This window comes from Capra hircus, chromosome 8 (assembly GCF_001704415.2).
Source record: "Capra hircus breed San Clemente chromosome 8, ASM170441v1, whole genome shotgun sequence".
Lineage (NCBI taxonomy): Eukaryota > Metazoa > Chordata > Mammalia > Artiodactyla > Bovidae > Capra > Capra hircus.
The window spans coordinates 73,369,253-73,384,725 of record NC_030815.1 but is presented as its reverse complement, the minus strand read 5'-3'; the positions used below and the strand labels follow the sequence as shown (position 1 = coordinate 73,384,725).

The 15,473-nt window shown below is 36.7% G+C and overlaps 1 protein-coding gene across 4 annotated transcripts in view; it reads right to left on the bottom strand.

Moving 5' to 3' along the window:
• Positions 1–15,473, bottom strand: part of PPP2R2A (protein phosphatase 2 regulatory subunit Balpha) — an 86,098-nt gene that overhangs the window by 29,357 nt on the left and 41,268 nt on the right. For 3 of the 4 annotated variants that reach the window (XM_018052348.1, XM_018052347.1, XM_018052346.1), the window contains exon 3: positions 3,325–3,422. In XM_018052348.1, the coding sequence (XP_017907837.1) occupies positions 3,325–3,422 (98 nt within the window). Of the gene's footprint in view, positions 1–2,332; positions 2,403–3,324; positions 3,425–15,473 lie in introns of those variants that run through there. The other variant, XM_018052350.1, reaches the window with a different exon arrangement.

The window sequence follows — 15,473 nt, the reverse complement described above, 5'->3', positions numbered from 1 at the left end:
CGGACCAAGCAGAAGCTCCAAAGCACTTCCCAAAGCCAAACTTGCATCAAAAAAAGGTAATGGTCACTGGTGGTCTACTGTTGGTCTGATCCACTACAGCTTTCTGAATCCCGGTGAAATGATTACACCTGAGAAGTATGCTCAGCAAACCAGTGAGATGCACCAAAAACTGCAACCCTTGCAGCTGGCATTGATCAACAGAAAGGGCCCAATTCTTCTCCACAACACAAGGCTTCAAAAGTTTAACAAACTGGGCTACAAAGTTTTGCCTCATCTGCCACATTCACCTGATCCCTTGCCAACCAACCAACCACTTCTTTAAGCAACTCAACAAGTTTTTGCAGGGAAACTGCTTCCACAACCAGCAGGAGGCAGAAAATGCTTTCCAAGAGTTTGTCAAATCCTGAAGTATGGACTTTTATACTACAGGAATAAACATTCTTATTTGGCAAAAATGTGTTGACTGTAGTGGTTCCTATTTTGATTAATGAATACGTGTATGACCCTCGTCATGATTTAAAATTTTGTACCAACCTAACACACACAAGCTGTGAAAATCAGCAAGATCGGTGCCTTATTTCAGGACACACTACACAGAACACTGGGTGAAATTCGAAAGTCTGGACTCTGACTGTGTGATGGGTGTGATGCCTCCTGGAAACTCGATCTACCCTGTGCCTCAATTTCCCTACATGCCCCGCTTCTACCTCAGAGATTCTGTCAAACAGAAAATCATTCAAACATGTTAGTTTAAAACACACACACACACAAAACAGTAGAACATGCTACAGAATCACCAGGCTGAAATACACCTGAACCAAATGAAAATCTTGTAAAGGAGCACCCGGTTTCTTCGCCTGGGGAATAGATGGACAGGAAGCAAAGTGTGCCCGACAAGATGACAGGAAGGGGACCTGCCACACCTTAAGAGTAAAATGAGACAGAAAGGTGGGATACTGCGGTCAAAGTCTGATGTGCAAGGTTCACTGCTACTGCAGTATGACCTTCTCTTAATTAAGTAAGGACTATACAAGGAGTGAGTGGAAATACTTAAGTCTCCAGTCAAGAGAATTTTAGCAAGGAACCCTGCCACTGTAGACACAATAGTTCAAACATCACTGCATTTTGCAAAGAAAACTAGCAGGTTCTTAAAACCGCTCACTTGTTAAGTGCCAACATACCCTGGGATGTACATATAACAGCAGTGGTGGTTAGAAGAAGCTACTGAAATTTAGGGATCCAAGTTCTAATCCCAGGCCTTTGCTATTAAACTGAGCAATATTAACTTTATATAAACTTTTGCTGAGATTTACCTGAACATTAGAAAGAGCCTATCTCTAAGTTCACTTCCAATTTTCAAACTCTAACACTATTTTACAGACATTTAGCTATGAACTCATAAAATCTAACCTAAGTATGTTAGCTACTGATATAAGGCACATACATTTATAATTAACATAGGTACGGAATGTCCTGAAGACAGCATAACATTAGAAGCTCCAGAATAAGGGCTTAAAAAATGTGGAAAATATATTGGGTGAAATATCAAATTAACATTAACAACATAAATTTCAAGAAGGAGAATAATAATCATCTTTTTTATCACTAAAAAATACACTGAGATTTACACTAAGTAATTCTCAAAAGACATACTACTAATCTGAGGTTCTAGATAATGGATTTCTGTCTTGAACACTTACATGCAGTTAAGAATGACAATTTATACTTTTAAACAACACAAAGCCCCCACTAAAAATGTAGGCTCAGAAACCCACAATGTAAAGCCCTTCAAGATGGAAACGCTTGGGAGACAAATAAATTTAAATGTTCTTTTCCAAACACCTTTTGTTTTTAAAACAATATATAGAATGCCATTAGTTTTCAGTAAAAAACCAAACCAAACCACAAAAAGGCAGAGAATGTCTACAGGAAATCCACCTCTAACTTCTAAAGAACAACTCACATTTTGGTGACTTAACATGAAAGGCACTGGAGTGCACCGAGAGGGGACATGCTGGAAGTTCTGGGTTCTGGTTGTGAGTCTGGGTAATCAAGTGATCTCTTAACAATCTGCTTTCTCATTTGGAAATAAAGGTAAACTATAATGATCTGTAAGGCTCTATTTCAACTCCAAGTTTTCCTAGACTGTTATGGTCAAGTTTTTAGCTGCCCCCACTTCCCACAAAAACATCCTTTGTCAAGAAAACCTTGAGTCTTATTTTCATATTTCCTTCCAACCAAAAAGAAAAATAATAAAAGGAGACATATTTAGTGCTTGTGCATCTTCTAATCAGACACTATTAATCATTTCTTTTAAAATTAAATTACCTACCTCACTGGGTGTTGTGAGGATTAATTCATTAGTGTTTGTAAAGCACTTTGAGATCCTCAGGTCAAAGGCGCTATAGAAGTGCAAAGTAGTAGTATTATTACTAGATTCTTGCTTATTTAAGGAATTTCACAATCCTTTAAAAGCTAACTCTGTGTTATGATTTAGACATCTGTTCATAAAGCCCTGCATTTTATCCACATTACTTTCAACTCTTTTTGAAGATAGTATAGACAGGGACAGAATGTTTGGAAGCAAATGATAAACTAGCTTTGATCTACAAATGGAGAGGGAGACTAAGGGAAAATCTAGTGTGACAAATTTTGTTTAGTGTAAAATTTTAGTGAGAAATCTAGTCAATCAGATTTAGAAGTGTGCCTATGTTGTATACAAAACCAAATCAACCCTACTTTAATCACAGATTCTGCAATGAGAAATCCCTTTCTTCAAAAAGAAAGGAAAACAATGTTCAAATCTACTTTAAAGAGGAGTAACTAAGCTTATAAATTATGTACATTACATGTGTATACATGCAACTATCATTTAAAACCTTTATACTTAAATTACAGTAATTGTATTAGTATAAACTGATATCAAAATAGTTGAGCAGCTTTTTCCTTTAAACCAGGCTCCCACCCCTAATTACACAAAGATGATTATACACTGAGAAAAGGTCAAAACAATTTTACTTTATGGAATTTTAGGAGAAAAAAAAAATGAGGGCCAAGGCTATAAAATCAGTTAAAATCTTGTATAACACCCTTCTCACTCCTTTCTCTAACCAAATCCTTTCACAATTAAATCAAAACAACAGGCACATGTACACAGACACACAAAGCTAAGAGAACTAGAGCTACTTACACATTCAATATTCTGCTTGATATACAACAAATTTTTAAAGAAAAATTTGCCAACATCCTCTGATGAGATTCTCCAGCATAAGCTCCAGTCCCAAGAGCAAACTGATATTTAGATATCAAACTTTAAACACTTACCTCCTGCTCCTGCTGAAAGATGACAACTCTACCACCTTTATCTCCGGTTGCTAGTAACTCTCCAGAATGATTAAATTCTACTGTAGAAATTATATCTGCTGTATAATTGAAATAAACAAAAAAGACGTTAGTTCTTCTCTCCCAACTCACGACAGAGTTTCTTAGTAACAACTCAGCATGTTTTCCTAATATATTCCAAGTCTATATATCAACCTGCCCTCAGAAATAAAGTAAATCTAAAGTTCTTTCATGAAATTTTGAGTCAAGAATATTTGGTTCACTCCCCCGACAAAACTCTTCCCAAAGTAAACCAACGACACTATTTTTTTAAATAGGCACATAACAAATAAAAAATATCAGTGCTTTATTAATAATTCACTAAATTCATGAATATAAAGAAATCAACAATTCATGAAACATTCCATGATAGTACCATTAAACATTAATAATTATTGTGCTAATTTTTTCTTATATACTTCTGATAAGCTGATATACACAAACCCAAGGACTATAAAATTAAGACAGATATAACTAAAATGGGGAAATTCTTTTTTTCTTTTTTAAGGAAAGCTTTATTATTTTTTTCCCAAAACACTTCCTTTTATAAACAGTAGGTTGGTTTATCAACAAATCTCTATTTAAGGAATTGAATAAGGAACTGATTATACAGCTGGCAAAACCTCACGATTCCAACACATTCTGAGATGGTCTAATTCAGTGAAAGGTTTGAATCAGTTTGAAGCATGTGGTTCTGTAGCTCTGATGGTCTTAATTACCTTTTTTTTTTTAAATTTTAGTTTATTTTACTTTACAATACTGTATTGGTTTTGCCATACATCAACATGAATCCGCCATGGGTGTACACGTGTTCCCAATCCTGAACCCGCCTCCCAGCACCATCTCTCTGGGTCATCCCAGTGCACCAGCCCCGAGCATCCTGTATCCTGCATCAAACCTAGACTGGCGATTCATTTCTTATATGATATTATACATGTTTCAATGCCACTCTCCCAAATCATCCCACCCTCTCCCTCTCCCACAGAGTCCAAAAGACTGTTCTATACATCTGTGTCTCTTTTGCTGTCTCGCATACAGGGTTATTATTACCATCTTTCTAAATTCCACATATATATATTAGTACACTGTATTGGTGTTTTTCTTTCTGGCTTACTTCACTCTGTATAATCGGCTCCAGTTTCATCTGCCTCATTAGAACTGAGAATACATTCAAATGTATTCTTTTTAATGGCTGAGTAATACTCCATTGTGTATATGTACCACAGCTTTCTTATCCATTCATCTGCTGATGGACATCTAGGTTGCTTCCATGCCCTGGCTATTATAAACAGTGCTGCGATGAACACTGGGGTACACGTGTCTCTTTCAATTCTGGTTTCCTCAGTGTGTATGCCCAGCAGTGGAATTGCTGGGTCATAAGGCAGTTCTATTTCCAGTTTTTTAAGGAATCTTCACACTGTTCTCCGTAGTGGCTGTACTAGTTTGCATTCCCACCAACAGTGTAAGAGGGTTCCCTTTTCTCCACACCCTCTCCAGCATTTATTGCTTGTAGACTTGGATCGCAGCCATTCTGACTGGTGTGAAATGGTACCTCACTGTGGTTTTGATTTGCATTTCTCTGATAATGAGTGATGTTGAGCATCTTTTCATGTGTTAGTTAGCCATCTGTATGTCTTCTTTGGAGAAATGTCTGTTTAGTTCTTTGGCCCATTTTTTGATTGAGTTGTTTATTTTTCTGGAATTGAGCTGCAGGAGTTGCTTGTATATTTTTGAGATTAGTTGTTTGTCAGTTGCTTCAAGGGAAATTCTTTAAATGCAAAAATAATTTCAGATAGAACTTTAACAATCATAAATAAATAAATTCAAATTATGGCCTCAAACAAATGTTTGTAAATAGAACACACTTATACCAGCAATGCTTTGTGCTATGCACCTTCAAAACGCACAGCTCTTCTTGTGGCTCCCACACATAGACACAGCAGGGGCTACTAGAATCAGTCATGTTACACTCAAAGTCAGTGCTAACTTCACAGTCAAGTTCAAATAAAATTATCAGGTTTTTTTCCTTGCTTTTTGACACCAGTCATTTTCCTAAAGAAAAAAATCTAAGTTACAGAATTGGGCTTTAAGATACAGCAATCACACTACACAATTCCCCACTGTTACAAGTTCTTCACTACTAAGCATTATGCTAAATTAGGGAAGACCCCATCAGACGCACGGTACATAAAAAAGCAAACTCTTACTATGGGAGAAGGGTCATTTTCTTGCCAACATTAGCTCACTGTAAGAATTTTTAAAGTGACTTTATATAATAATGGAGAAGGAAATGGCAACCCACTCCAGTATTCTTGCCTGGAAAATTCCATGGATGGAGGATCTTGGTAGGCTACAGTCCATGGGGTCGCAAAGAGTCAGACACGACTGAGCAACTTCACATATAATAAAGAACATTATATACTTTAAATTTTAAAACTTACTGACCAATGTGGCACATCAATAAACTGACCAGCACTGCATTTTATCATTTTCATTTTAGTGATTTTTCCAAGTTGAGCTTGATTTTGCAAAGCTTTCTTTGCTTCCTTCATTGTCTAGGTCCAAGGCACTTTATCTTTTTGGAACTCTCTGAGAATCTACTCAAAGTTATACACACTCTCCCAAGGAACTGTACACATTTAAGTACACACAAAAATCTGCATGTAATTTCAAAAGGTCTGGACAGCACCCAATCTCCAGCTTAAAACCTTTGGCCCAGACAACTCACCATGGTCAGTGCTATCAGGAGGAAGGAATAAATCTAGTGTTTATGCTACATGCATATGTAACACCAAGGTGTAAAACTGAATATATTGTACTATTTATTCTACAAAGCCCAACATCAACCAGTACTTAAAAGCCATTCTATTAGGTGCTCTGTATTTACTTCTGTATTGAGTATAATAAGGGATTAAAACCACACAATCCTTGCACTAAAAGCACATTATAGTACAGTTACAGAGAGAAAATAAGCAGGGGCTAACTATTTAACAGAGCAAATGGCTGCATGTTACTTGTAGGTCAGATTATAAAATCAGGGAATAAGGGGGGGAAAAACTCCCATACATAGTAAAAATTATCTTTAAATTCAAATCCCTCAGACAGGCAGCACTTTGGAGATGCAAACTTTCTCCTGTTCTTTTAAATCCAACTCAGCCAGTTTTCCCTACAGCATTCATACTTTGTATTTCCCATGAAATCAACTAGTTAATTTGGCTACAAAGTCATGCCATACCAAAAACTCCCGACCTCTGGACTCCAGTATATACTCTTGGCTTAGTGAAATGCTCATACTTCATACCAACTCCAGATTCATTCTCCCATTCACTCAATGGAGTAACAGGAAGTCATACAGGCTGAGGAACCCTAGAAATAACTGATCTAAACAGTAAGAGGCTGACCGTCAGGAAATAACAAGAGCCAAAGATTTACACCATAAAAGTCAACTCACATTAAATCCTTGAGGGTGGGAAATACAGAGAGAAAGGCAAATAATTTTCTCATTTCAGCTGTTTTCGAGGCACTATTGTTTTGTGACTATTTGTGAAATGCCAATGAACAAACATAAAATTTCAGAAATAGCTAACTAAGCCACTGATGCTTAGGTGAATAGTATAGTGGAATTTTATCGGGGGGAGGGGTACGCAGATTCATGGCTTCCTCACTGTAATATTTTTTACTGTGTGTATTTAATATGGTCATATCTCAGATAGGTAAATTATTTTCATGACTTGTATGGTGAAATTAAATAGGTACATGTCATGGTGTTCCTTCCTCCTTCCCACCAAATAAAGGAGAAATGACACACCATGACTTCTGCAGGCTTGGCCATCCATATGTGAAGTGAGACAGCCACCATGTACATAAGCACCTATGAAATCTCCAAGTGTATGAATGCTTTCAAAGTTGTTCTCAGTTGTAAAATGCCTAGATCTCACAAGGTCTTCTTGGGAATATGACATATAAAAAGGATGAATAACAGGGAGAATAAAATCAAATCCTGCTTTACAGTCCAAGAGAAATTTTACCCAGGAATCCATTACGGAGCACGCTATGAAACTAAGCTTGGGAGCTGTGTGTGCCTCTCTGCAGCACACTAGCGTGCCAGGGAGGGGACATGGGTTTGCAACCACCCAAACCTAAGACCTCCAGCCTGGAGCCCGCACCTGACCTCAGAGTGCCATAGAAACATTTTTGCTCTCAAGTATGCCACAATGTGGAAAAGATAAGGAAGCACGGCTCTAAAAACAGTGCTCCCACATCGTGAGTAGCGATCCCCAGATGAGACTGGTCAAATGCTGCTATCTCCTGTTTTTGAAAATAACAATAACCCTGCTCCTAGAAAATATTCTTCATTGCTCTGATTTCTATACCATTAAAAACAATTACACAGTAGATGATTGCAGGAATAGCATTGTTTCTGCTGAACAGTGCACAATAGCACTGTTCAGCAGAAATCTGTTACTATAGAGGGGTCCTGTATCTGCGCTGTTCAATACAGTAACTACTAACCACGTGTGGCTCCTGAATTTTTAACTTTAGCCATATATGGCTAGGGGCTACAGTACTGGAGGGTCTAGGTCTAAAACATTACAGAGTGGACACTGACTTTTAAAAGACAAGAATGCTGAAGCTAAGAGAATTCTGAAACTTTAAACAGTAAATTTTAAACAGGTAAAACTACTGTGATGCACATACCCAGATTGTTACCTTAAGGAGCAGGCTGAAAATATGAATGTACTTCATGAAAATTCAGATTCCTGGATACTATTTTTAAAACAAAGTATTAATGAAAGCCTTGAAAACTTGCGAACACTTTACTCTTGAGATTAAAATAATTATCACATACTTTAAAAAGGCAAAGACACTAACCTCACTGTTAGAGTCACGTCACTGAACTCGAGGCAGGGTCCAGTATAACATGTCAACTATGCCTGTTCTCATAAAGGATTCATAAGAATCGTTCCTATGACCAGTACAAATGCTTTTTCACAATGAAAAAAAAGTGCCTGTTTAATATCATACAAAAGAACATTCGAATACAGTTAATAAAAAGGGAGGACTCTGGATGAGAACCTCAGTCAAGGACCCTCTACTGTGCATCAAGTCAACACACAGCCATTCTAGGCACCTTAAAGACAGGGTTTGAAAGGCACAATCTGACTGCTGGCAAGAAAACTTAACCAAAAACTTAACAGTGTTTTTGACCTTTGATTTGAAATTCTACATAATATTAATAAAAACCAAGAAATTTATAATGTGTTATATAAAATGGAACTTATGGAACTTTCTTCCAACCTTTTTTTCCTAAACCATCAGCATCCAGGTTTCATCCTAAGATGATGATATGACTGCTTTATCTGGGGGGCAAGAATGGTTAAGTGGTGGTGGTGGGGATGACAACGCAATTGCTGGTCTGTCTTTACTTCATCAGGCACACCACACCGTTCCCTTGTTTACTCACCTTCTCTATTTCTTATGTACCCTAATCAATGGAAAAGGACACAGACAGCCAGTGGTTAAAAAATACAACTCACTCAACATAAAAATCTCATGATGGAAAATTAATAGACAATATATATGCACAAATGGTAGTAATTAACAACAATTACTATATATTAAGTGTTCAAATTATTATTAGCTCTGACATTCTCTAAATATGTCAACTCTTGCATGGTAAGAAACTTTATGGGTTATTCAGTGATTTTATAATTCCACTTGAGGACTATAGTTCAAACAAATTATCTGAAAGAAACCGATTAAAATTAGCACCAACATGGTTATCGGTGAATCATCTATACACGGCACACTCCATTTACTGTACTTCCCTTTACTGTGCTTCATAGATACTGTGTTTTTAGTAAATTGGAGGCAATCCTGTGTAGACAAAGTCTATCAAAGTTATTTTTCCAACAGCATTTGGTCACTTAATATCTCTGTGTCTCATTTTGGCAATTCTCTCAATATGCCAAACATTTTCATTATTATGCCTTTCACAATGATCTGTGATCAGTGGTCATAAACATTACTATTGCCAAAAGACTACAATTCGCTGAAGACTCAGATGGTAGTTAGCATTTTTTTTAGCAATAAAGTATTTTTCCAACTAAGATACGTACATTTTGGGGGGACACAACTCTATATCTCACACTTAAGAGACTGCAGTACAGTGTAAACAACTTTTATATGCACTGGGAAACCAAAAAATTCATGTGACTCTATTTACTGCAGTCATCTAGAGCCACATCCTGAATATCTGAGATGTGCCTATAATGAAATAAGATGAATGTATTTCAAACATCCAATAATGAGGAGATAGAAAACCAATCTCTAGTACCTAGGCTGGGAAATTATGGCCCGCCAGCTATTTTTGTAAAGAACATCTTATTGGAACCCAGCCATGCCCATTTGTTTATGTATTGTCTTTGGCTGCTTTCAATTAACAACAGCAGGGCTAAACAGTTGAAACAGACTGAAAATATTTACTATCTGGTCCTTTATAGAAGATGCTTGTCAACCACTGTTCAAGTACATTAATATGACTGAATGCTGTGCCAAGTCGCTTCAGTCGTGTCCAACTCTTTGTGACCCCATGAACTGTAGCCCTCCAGGCTCCTCTGTCCTTTGGATTCTCCGAGCAAGAATAAATGAATATTAACATTAAAAGAACAAATATGATTTATGTGGGGACAGAGACCTGATAAACCAATGTCAAAGCACACTCTATCTCCAGAAAGATTCAACTATAATATGCCAAGCAGTGTACTAAATGAGCGTTTATATATATATTATCATTTAATCCTTATAATGCCACTATGATAGAGACATCACTTTCAATTAATAGGAGAGTGTACAAAAGCACTGAGGCATTAAGTAACTTGCCTTTCACACCTCTGTCAAGTGTCAAAGCCAGGATTCAAATTTAGCAGGTGTAAACAATCATTACATATAAGGAGGCAGCACAAAATCCTGTAAGCCACTGGATGATGAATAAATAAATAAGTGTTCAGTTTACGGCTTCTTTTTCACTGCCAAAGTGCCTGTGTTCAAAAAAACACTTAAGGTCAAACTACATCAACTTTACACTATTTACTAATGATCTCATAACAATTACTGGTCTGGCCCTACAATAAAACTAAGCATTTTTCCAGCACCTGCTATACTCCAGGGGCTGGGTGATCCAGAGTCTAAATTGTACCCTTTAAAGAGGTTTAAAAGCAAAATATTATTGAACAGATAAACAGCTAACCAAGAAAAGATTTAGTAAATGTTTAAAAGAACCAAAGAAGAATATTGTAAGCATTATAAAATGAATTCTAAGACATAAAGACTGACTAAATACATAAAGAAGCTCCCTTTATTATAAAAATAAAGAGGGAGGAAACCAACTGGAAGAAACCGCTCACTCATATGTTTAACCTTCTGGATTATACAGTGCCCAAAGTTTCACCTGAAACAGTTAACAAAGCATCCGTTGAATGCTGACACACCTGATTCTGTTATTTTTGTCAACAGGCTTACTCTCTGTTTTTTAATTTTTGCTGACTTGGAATTTTTATTGTTAAATATATATATATATATAAATGAAACAGGAATGTGCAGTATTCTTTCAATAAAATTGTCAGATCAGACACATTTTACTTAATCTTAAATTCAACTTTATCTTTATTCCACCCAGAAAACAATGCAAACTGTAACTTATCTTGCAAATTCACTTGCTCACAAAAACTTTACTTCACTCTCACTGTGCTGTCACTGAGACATCAGTAGTAAAAGCCCCCTATAAAAGCAGCTCATATTTATCCACTGCTTGCAGGGCACTGTGCTCAATACCCTCAATACGACTAGTCTTTAAGGCCAAGCAACAGAGAAGAAAATTTAAAGGTTAATACTCATAAGATACTATAAACATTGTTACAGTAAATAGTTCTAAAAATTCAGGCACATTTGCTTTATGCATCACGAGACAGCATAAATCTCAAGACAATAGGTTCCAAATATTCACACAGAAAAACAGGAGGTTCACAAAAATTCTAGGAATAACCACTGCTTCTTAAAATTCTACATTCTGAATATTATCTCCAAAGGGACTGCTCTGGGGAGGAAGTGACTGTCAGCGAAGACTTGCTGCAAGAGCTGCTGCCAGCATGGCCTTCCAGGTCTGGAAGAAAACGAGCTTATTAGCAAGTTGGCTATGCTGAATCTTACCTTTCTGCAAATAGTACTTAATTACCCATGAAATTCTACCAAGGTAATCAGTCTTCTTTCCTATTTGTTGTATTTCAGTAAAAACAAACATTAACAAAGAACATTAAGGCTACCTGCATAAACTGTCTCCAAAAAGTACCCAATGAAAACATGAAGCAACTTTTAGCACTTCAAAAGGTTGAAGTGAAAGAGAAAAATCAAATTAAAAATCTGTAACTGGCCTTCTGCTTCTGGCCATGGGAAAGCAAGACAATCTGGATTCAGCCTCTAACTGGGAATGACTAGAAAACGAATAGACAGAAAGTTCAAGGGGTCTACAGAAATCACTTAGAATCTTTAAAAGGTTTAATACTGATATGGGGATAGGAGGGCAACCCACTCCAGTATTCTTGCCTGGAGAATCCCTTGGACAGAGGAGCCTGGCAGGCTACAGTCCATAGGGCCACAAAGAGTTGGACATCTGAAGAAACTGAGCATGCAAGCACACACACACACGTAATGGTGTAACACTCCACAAGGCCTACAAAAGAACTATCAGGAAGCTTACAAGGTCTCAACATAAACAGAGATCCCACTCAGCCAGAGGAGGCTTGGTTGACAATGGTTTAAATCGATAATTTGTGTCTGACTCTTGCGACACAGTGGGCTGTAGTCCCTCAGACTCCTTTGTCCATGTGATTTTCCAGGCAAGAATACTGGAATGGGTTGCCATTTCCTTCTCCAAAGGATCTTCCTAACCCAGGGATCAAACCCAGGTCTCTTGCATTGCAGGCAGTTTCTTTACCAACTGAGCCACCAGCCAGAGTAAATTAACAATGCATCGGGTGGAGTCCTCAGAAGAGTATCACCTCAGAGATCAAGTCAGCACCAAACAATTCATCCTGACAAAGCTTCACATTGAAGAATTGATCTCAAGTAACTTAATTATGTGCAAGAACAAAATCCAACACTCACCAACGCAAATTCACATTGTCTGGGGTCTAAAATCATCAGGAACGTAAGAAAGCAGGAAAATGTGATCCATAACCAGAAGAAAAATAAGCCAATAGAAACAGAACCAGAAATGCCAAAAATGATAGACGAATCATTTCTGGAAGACAAGACCTTAAAACAGCTGTCGTAAATACGCTCCATATGCTTAAGACAAAGGAACATGTTAAAATGAAAAGTATACTATCTGAAATGAAAGATACATTGAATGTGATTAACAGATTAGATGCTGCAACAGAAAAGATCAAGAACTTGAAGGTCTCATAACAAAGTCAAAACACAATGATGCAGAGGGGGGAAAAAAAAGAACAAAGACTTGTCTTGCAGGAGAAGATCTAGTGTTCCAACATATGTATCACTGCAGTCTCAGGGGGAAAGTTGGGGAATATTTGAAAAAATGACCAGAATGGAAGTGCTCCAGCATGATGACATTATATGCAGAATAATCAAACCAAGGTATAAACACAGACTTACAAAGGTACACAGTAATGGCAACAAAATAAATTTCATTAGTCTTGTTTTTGGAGAGGGCAATGGCACCCCACTCCAGTACTCCTGCCTGGAAAATCTCATGGACGGAGGAGCCTGGTGCGCTGCAGTCCATGGGGTCGCTAAGAGTTAGACACAACTGAGTGACTTCACTTTCACTTTTCACTTTCATGTACTGGAGAAGGAAATGGCAACCCACTCCAGTGTTCTTGCCTGGAGAATCCCAGGGACTACGGGGTCACATAGAGTCAGACACGACTGAAGCGACTTAGCAGTCTTGTTTTTAGGATATGACTGCAAAACCATGAAGAATTCCGACATTTCAAAGCATAATATTTCCCTAATTTACAAAGTAAACTTTAGTATATAAACACAGGCAAAAAAAAAAAAAAAACGAGTTGGGTTTTTAGGCTTAGAAAATAGTTTTCTTCAACACCACAAACATGGCAAAATATTCTAAATCATGCAGACTATGGGACATTTTCTAGTTAAAGAGTGTCCTGAAAACTGCAGAATAGCTAGTACGCTCAAGCCTATGACCAGTAAATGCCAATAATGCCGTCACTCATTGGTAAAATTACATAAAAAAAGAATTCAATAGGACAAGAGTTTATATTACGTTTATATTTATTTGATAAAAGGTATGGTGAAGATGTAACAGTCATAAATCTTTATGCCCAAAGACTGTTACTTTACATATTTCAGGGTTACCAGGAGTAGAAGAGTTGACAGTAATTGTCCAGAAGCTGGACAAATCCTTTTCCATGCCTGATAGATTAAAAATAGGTGGGGTAGGAGGCAGGGAAATGGGGAAAAGAAGGGACAGACACATGAAAAATGTAACTGATACACACACAGAACTTTATACCAATACAAAATATGTTATTTCTTCCAAAGAACTTTGCGATTAAAAAAACTCACATTTACTGATAGAGTCCCTTAAAGAATTCTAAAGACCACAATAAAATTGTGGTCTTGTCTAAGCACAATAAAATTAGCTAATGATAAGTAACTACTGGTTCTAATCAACTACTTAGTAACCTTAAAACTCTAAGGGCAAGGACAAAAATCAGTACTGCAATAAAAATATTTTTAAAGATTTACAGGAACATAAGTATATAAATATTTAAGATAGTATTGTTCTTTTTTCAAAAAAAGAGATACAAGGATCACTATAAAACTAACATAAAAACTGAAATAAAAAACCTGAAATCCCACCACAAGGAATAACAACTATAGGTAATAAATGAACAATCTTTTAGCAAACTCATGCAAACTGCAAAATACTTATCAGATGTATTCATATATACTATGATTTCTGTAAGATCAATTTCAGTAACAGAATTACAATTAAAATTAACTTTACTTTTTTCTTGATCACACAAATAACTATTTTGTAAAAAAGAAAAGAAAGAAAAAAGATAATCATTCACTCTTAACCCCACTTCTGAAAGAATTTCAGTCCAGTATACCCTTCCAAAGTTTGTCCACATGTACTTCCTGTGCTCAGTACAAAAAAAAAAAAAAAAAAAATCTATTGTATTGAGAAAGAATGTTATCTATAAATATATATTTTAAAAGTAACACATCATGCTTTATCCTATTGGTGTAACATAAACAAATCCATCAGAGCATTATGGAATTAGTGACCAGAGCTTAGATAGGGAGGCCAGGTACAGATACATTTTCTCATTCACGTAAACAAACAAACGGACTCATCTCTACAAAGGAAAAAAAAAAGTAGTGAGGTTAGCACCACACAGCATTCAAATGACTAAACTTTTATTGTCAGTTTTTAAACTGACAATGGCTGGTGCTGGTATTGAGGAACTGCAACCCTCCCATATAGCTGGTAGGAATGTGACCCTCTTTGTGGGAAGAAAAAAGTTTTTCAGTACTGCCAAGCACAACGTAACCCAGCAATCACTAGATATTTACCCAAGTCAAATGAAAACTACTATTCATACAAAATTATGAATGCAAATGCTTACAGCAACTTTATTTGTAACCACCAAAAACTGGACACAACCCAAATGATTCTCAACTGCTGAATGAATAAACAATATGTGGCATATATCCGTACAATGAAGTACCACTCCACAACAAAAAGGAACAAATTATAGATACAAGCAGTAAGATGAATAAAATTCAAAACACATCATGCTAACGAAAAGAAGCCAGATTCAAAAGGTTGCACACTATACGATTCCAATTATCTGACATTCTGGAAAAGGTACAACTAGAGGGATAGAGGGAGGGTAGCGGCCGACTTAAAGGGGACATGGAACTCTTTGGAGTGATAGAACTGCTTTTTATGTTGACCAAGTTGAAGAACTGTACATAAAGGATAAATTTCACAGGATGTAAATTATACAACAAGAAAACAACAAAATCCTGGAATCCCA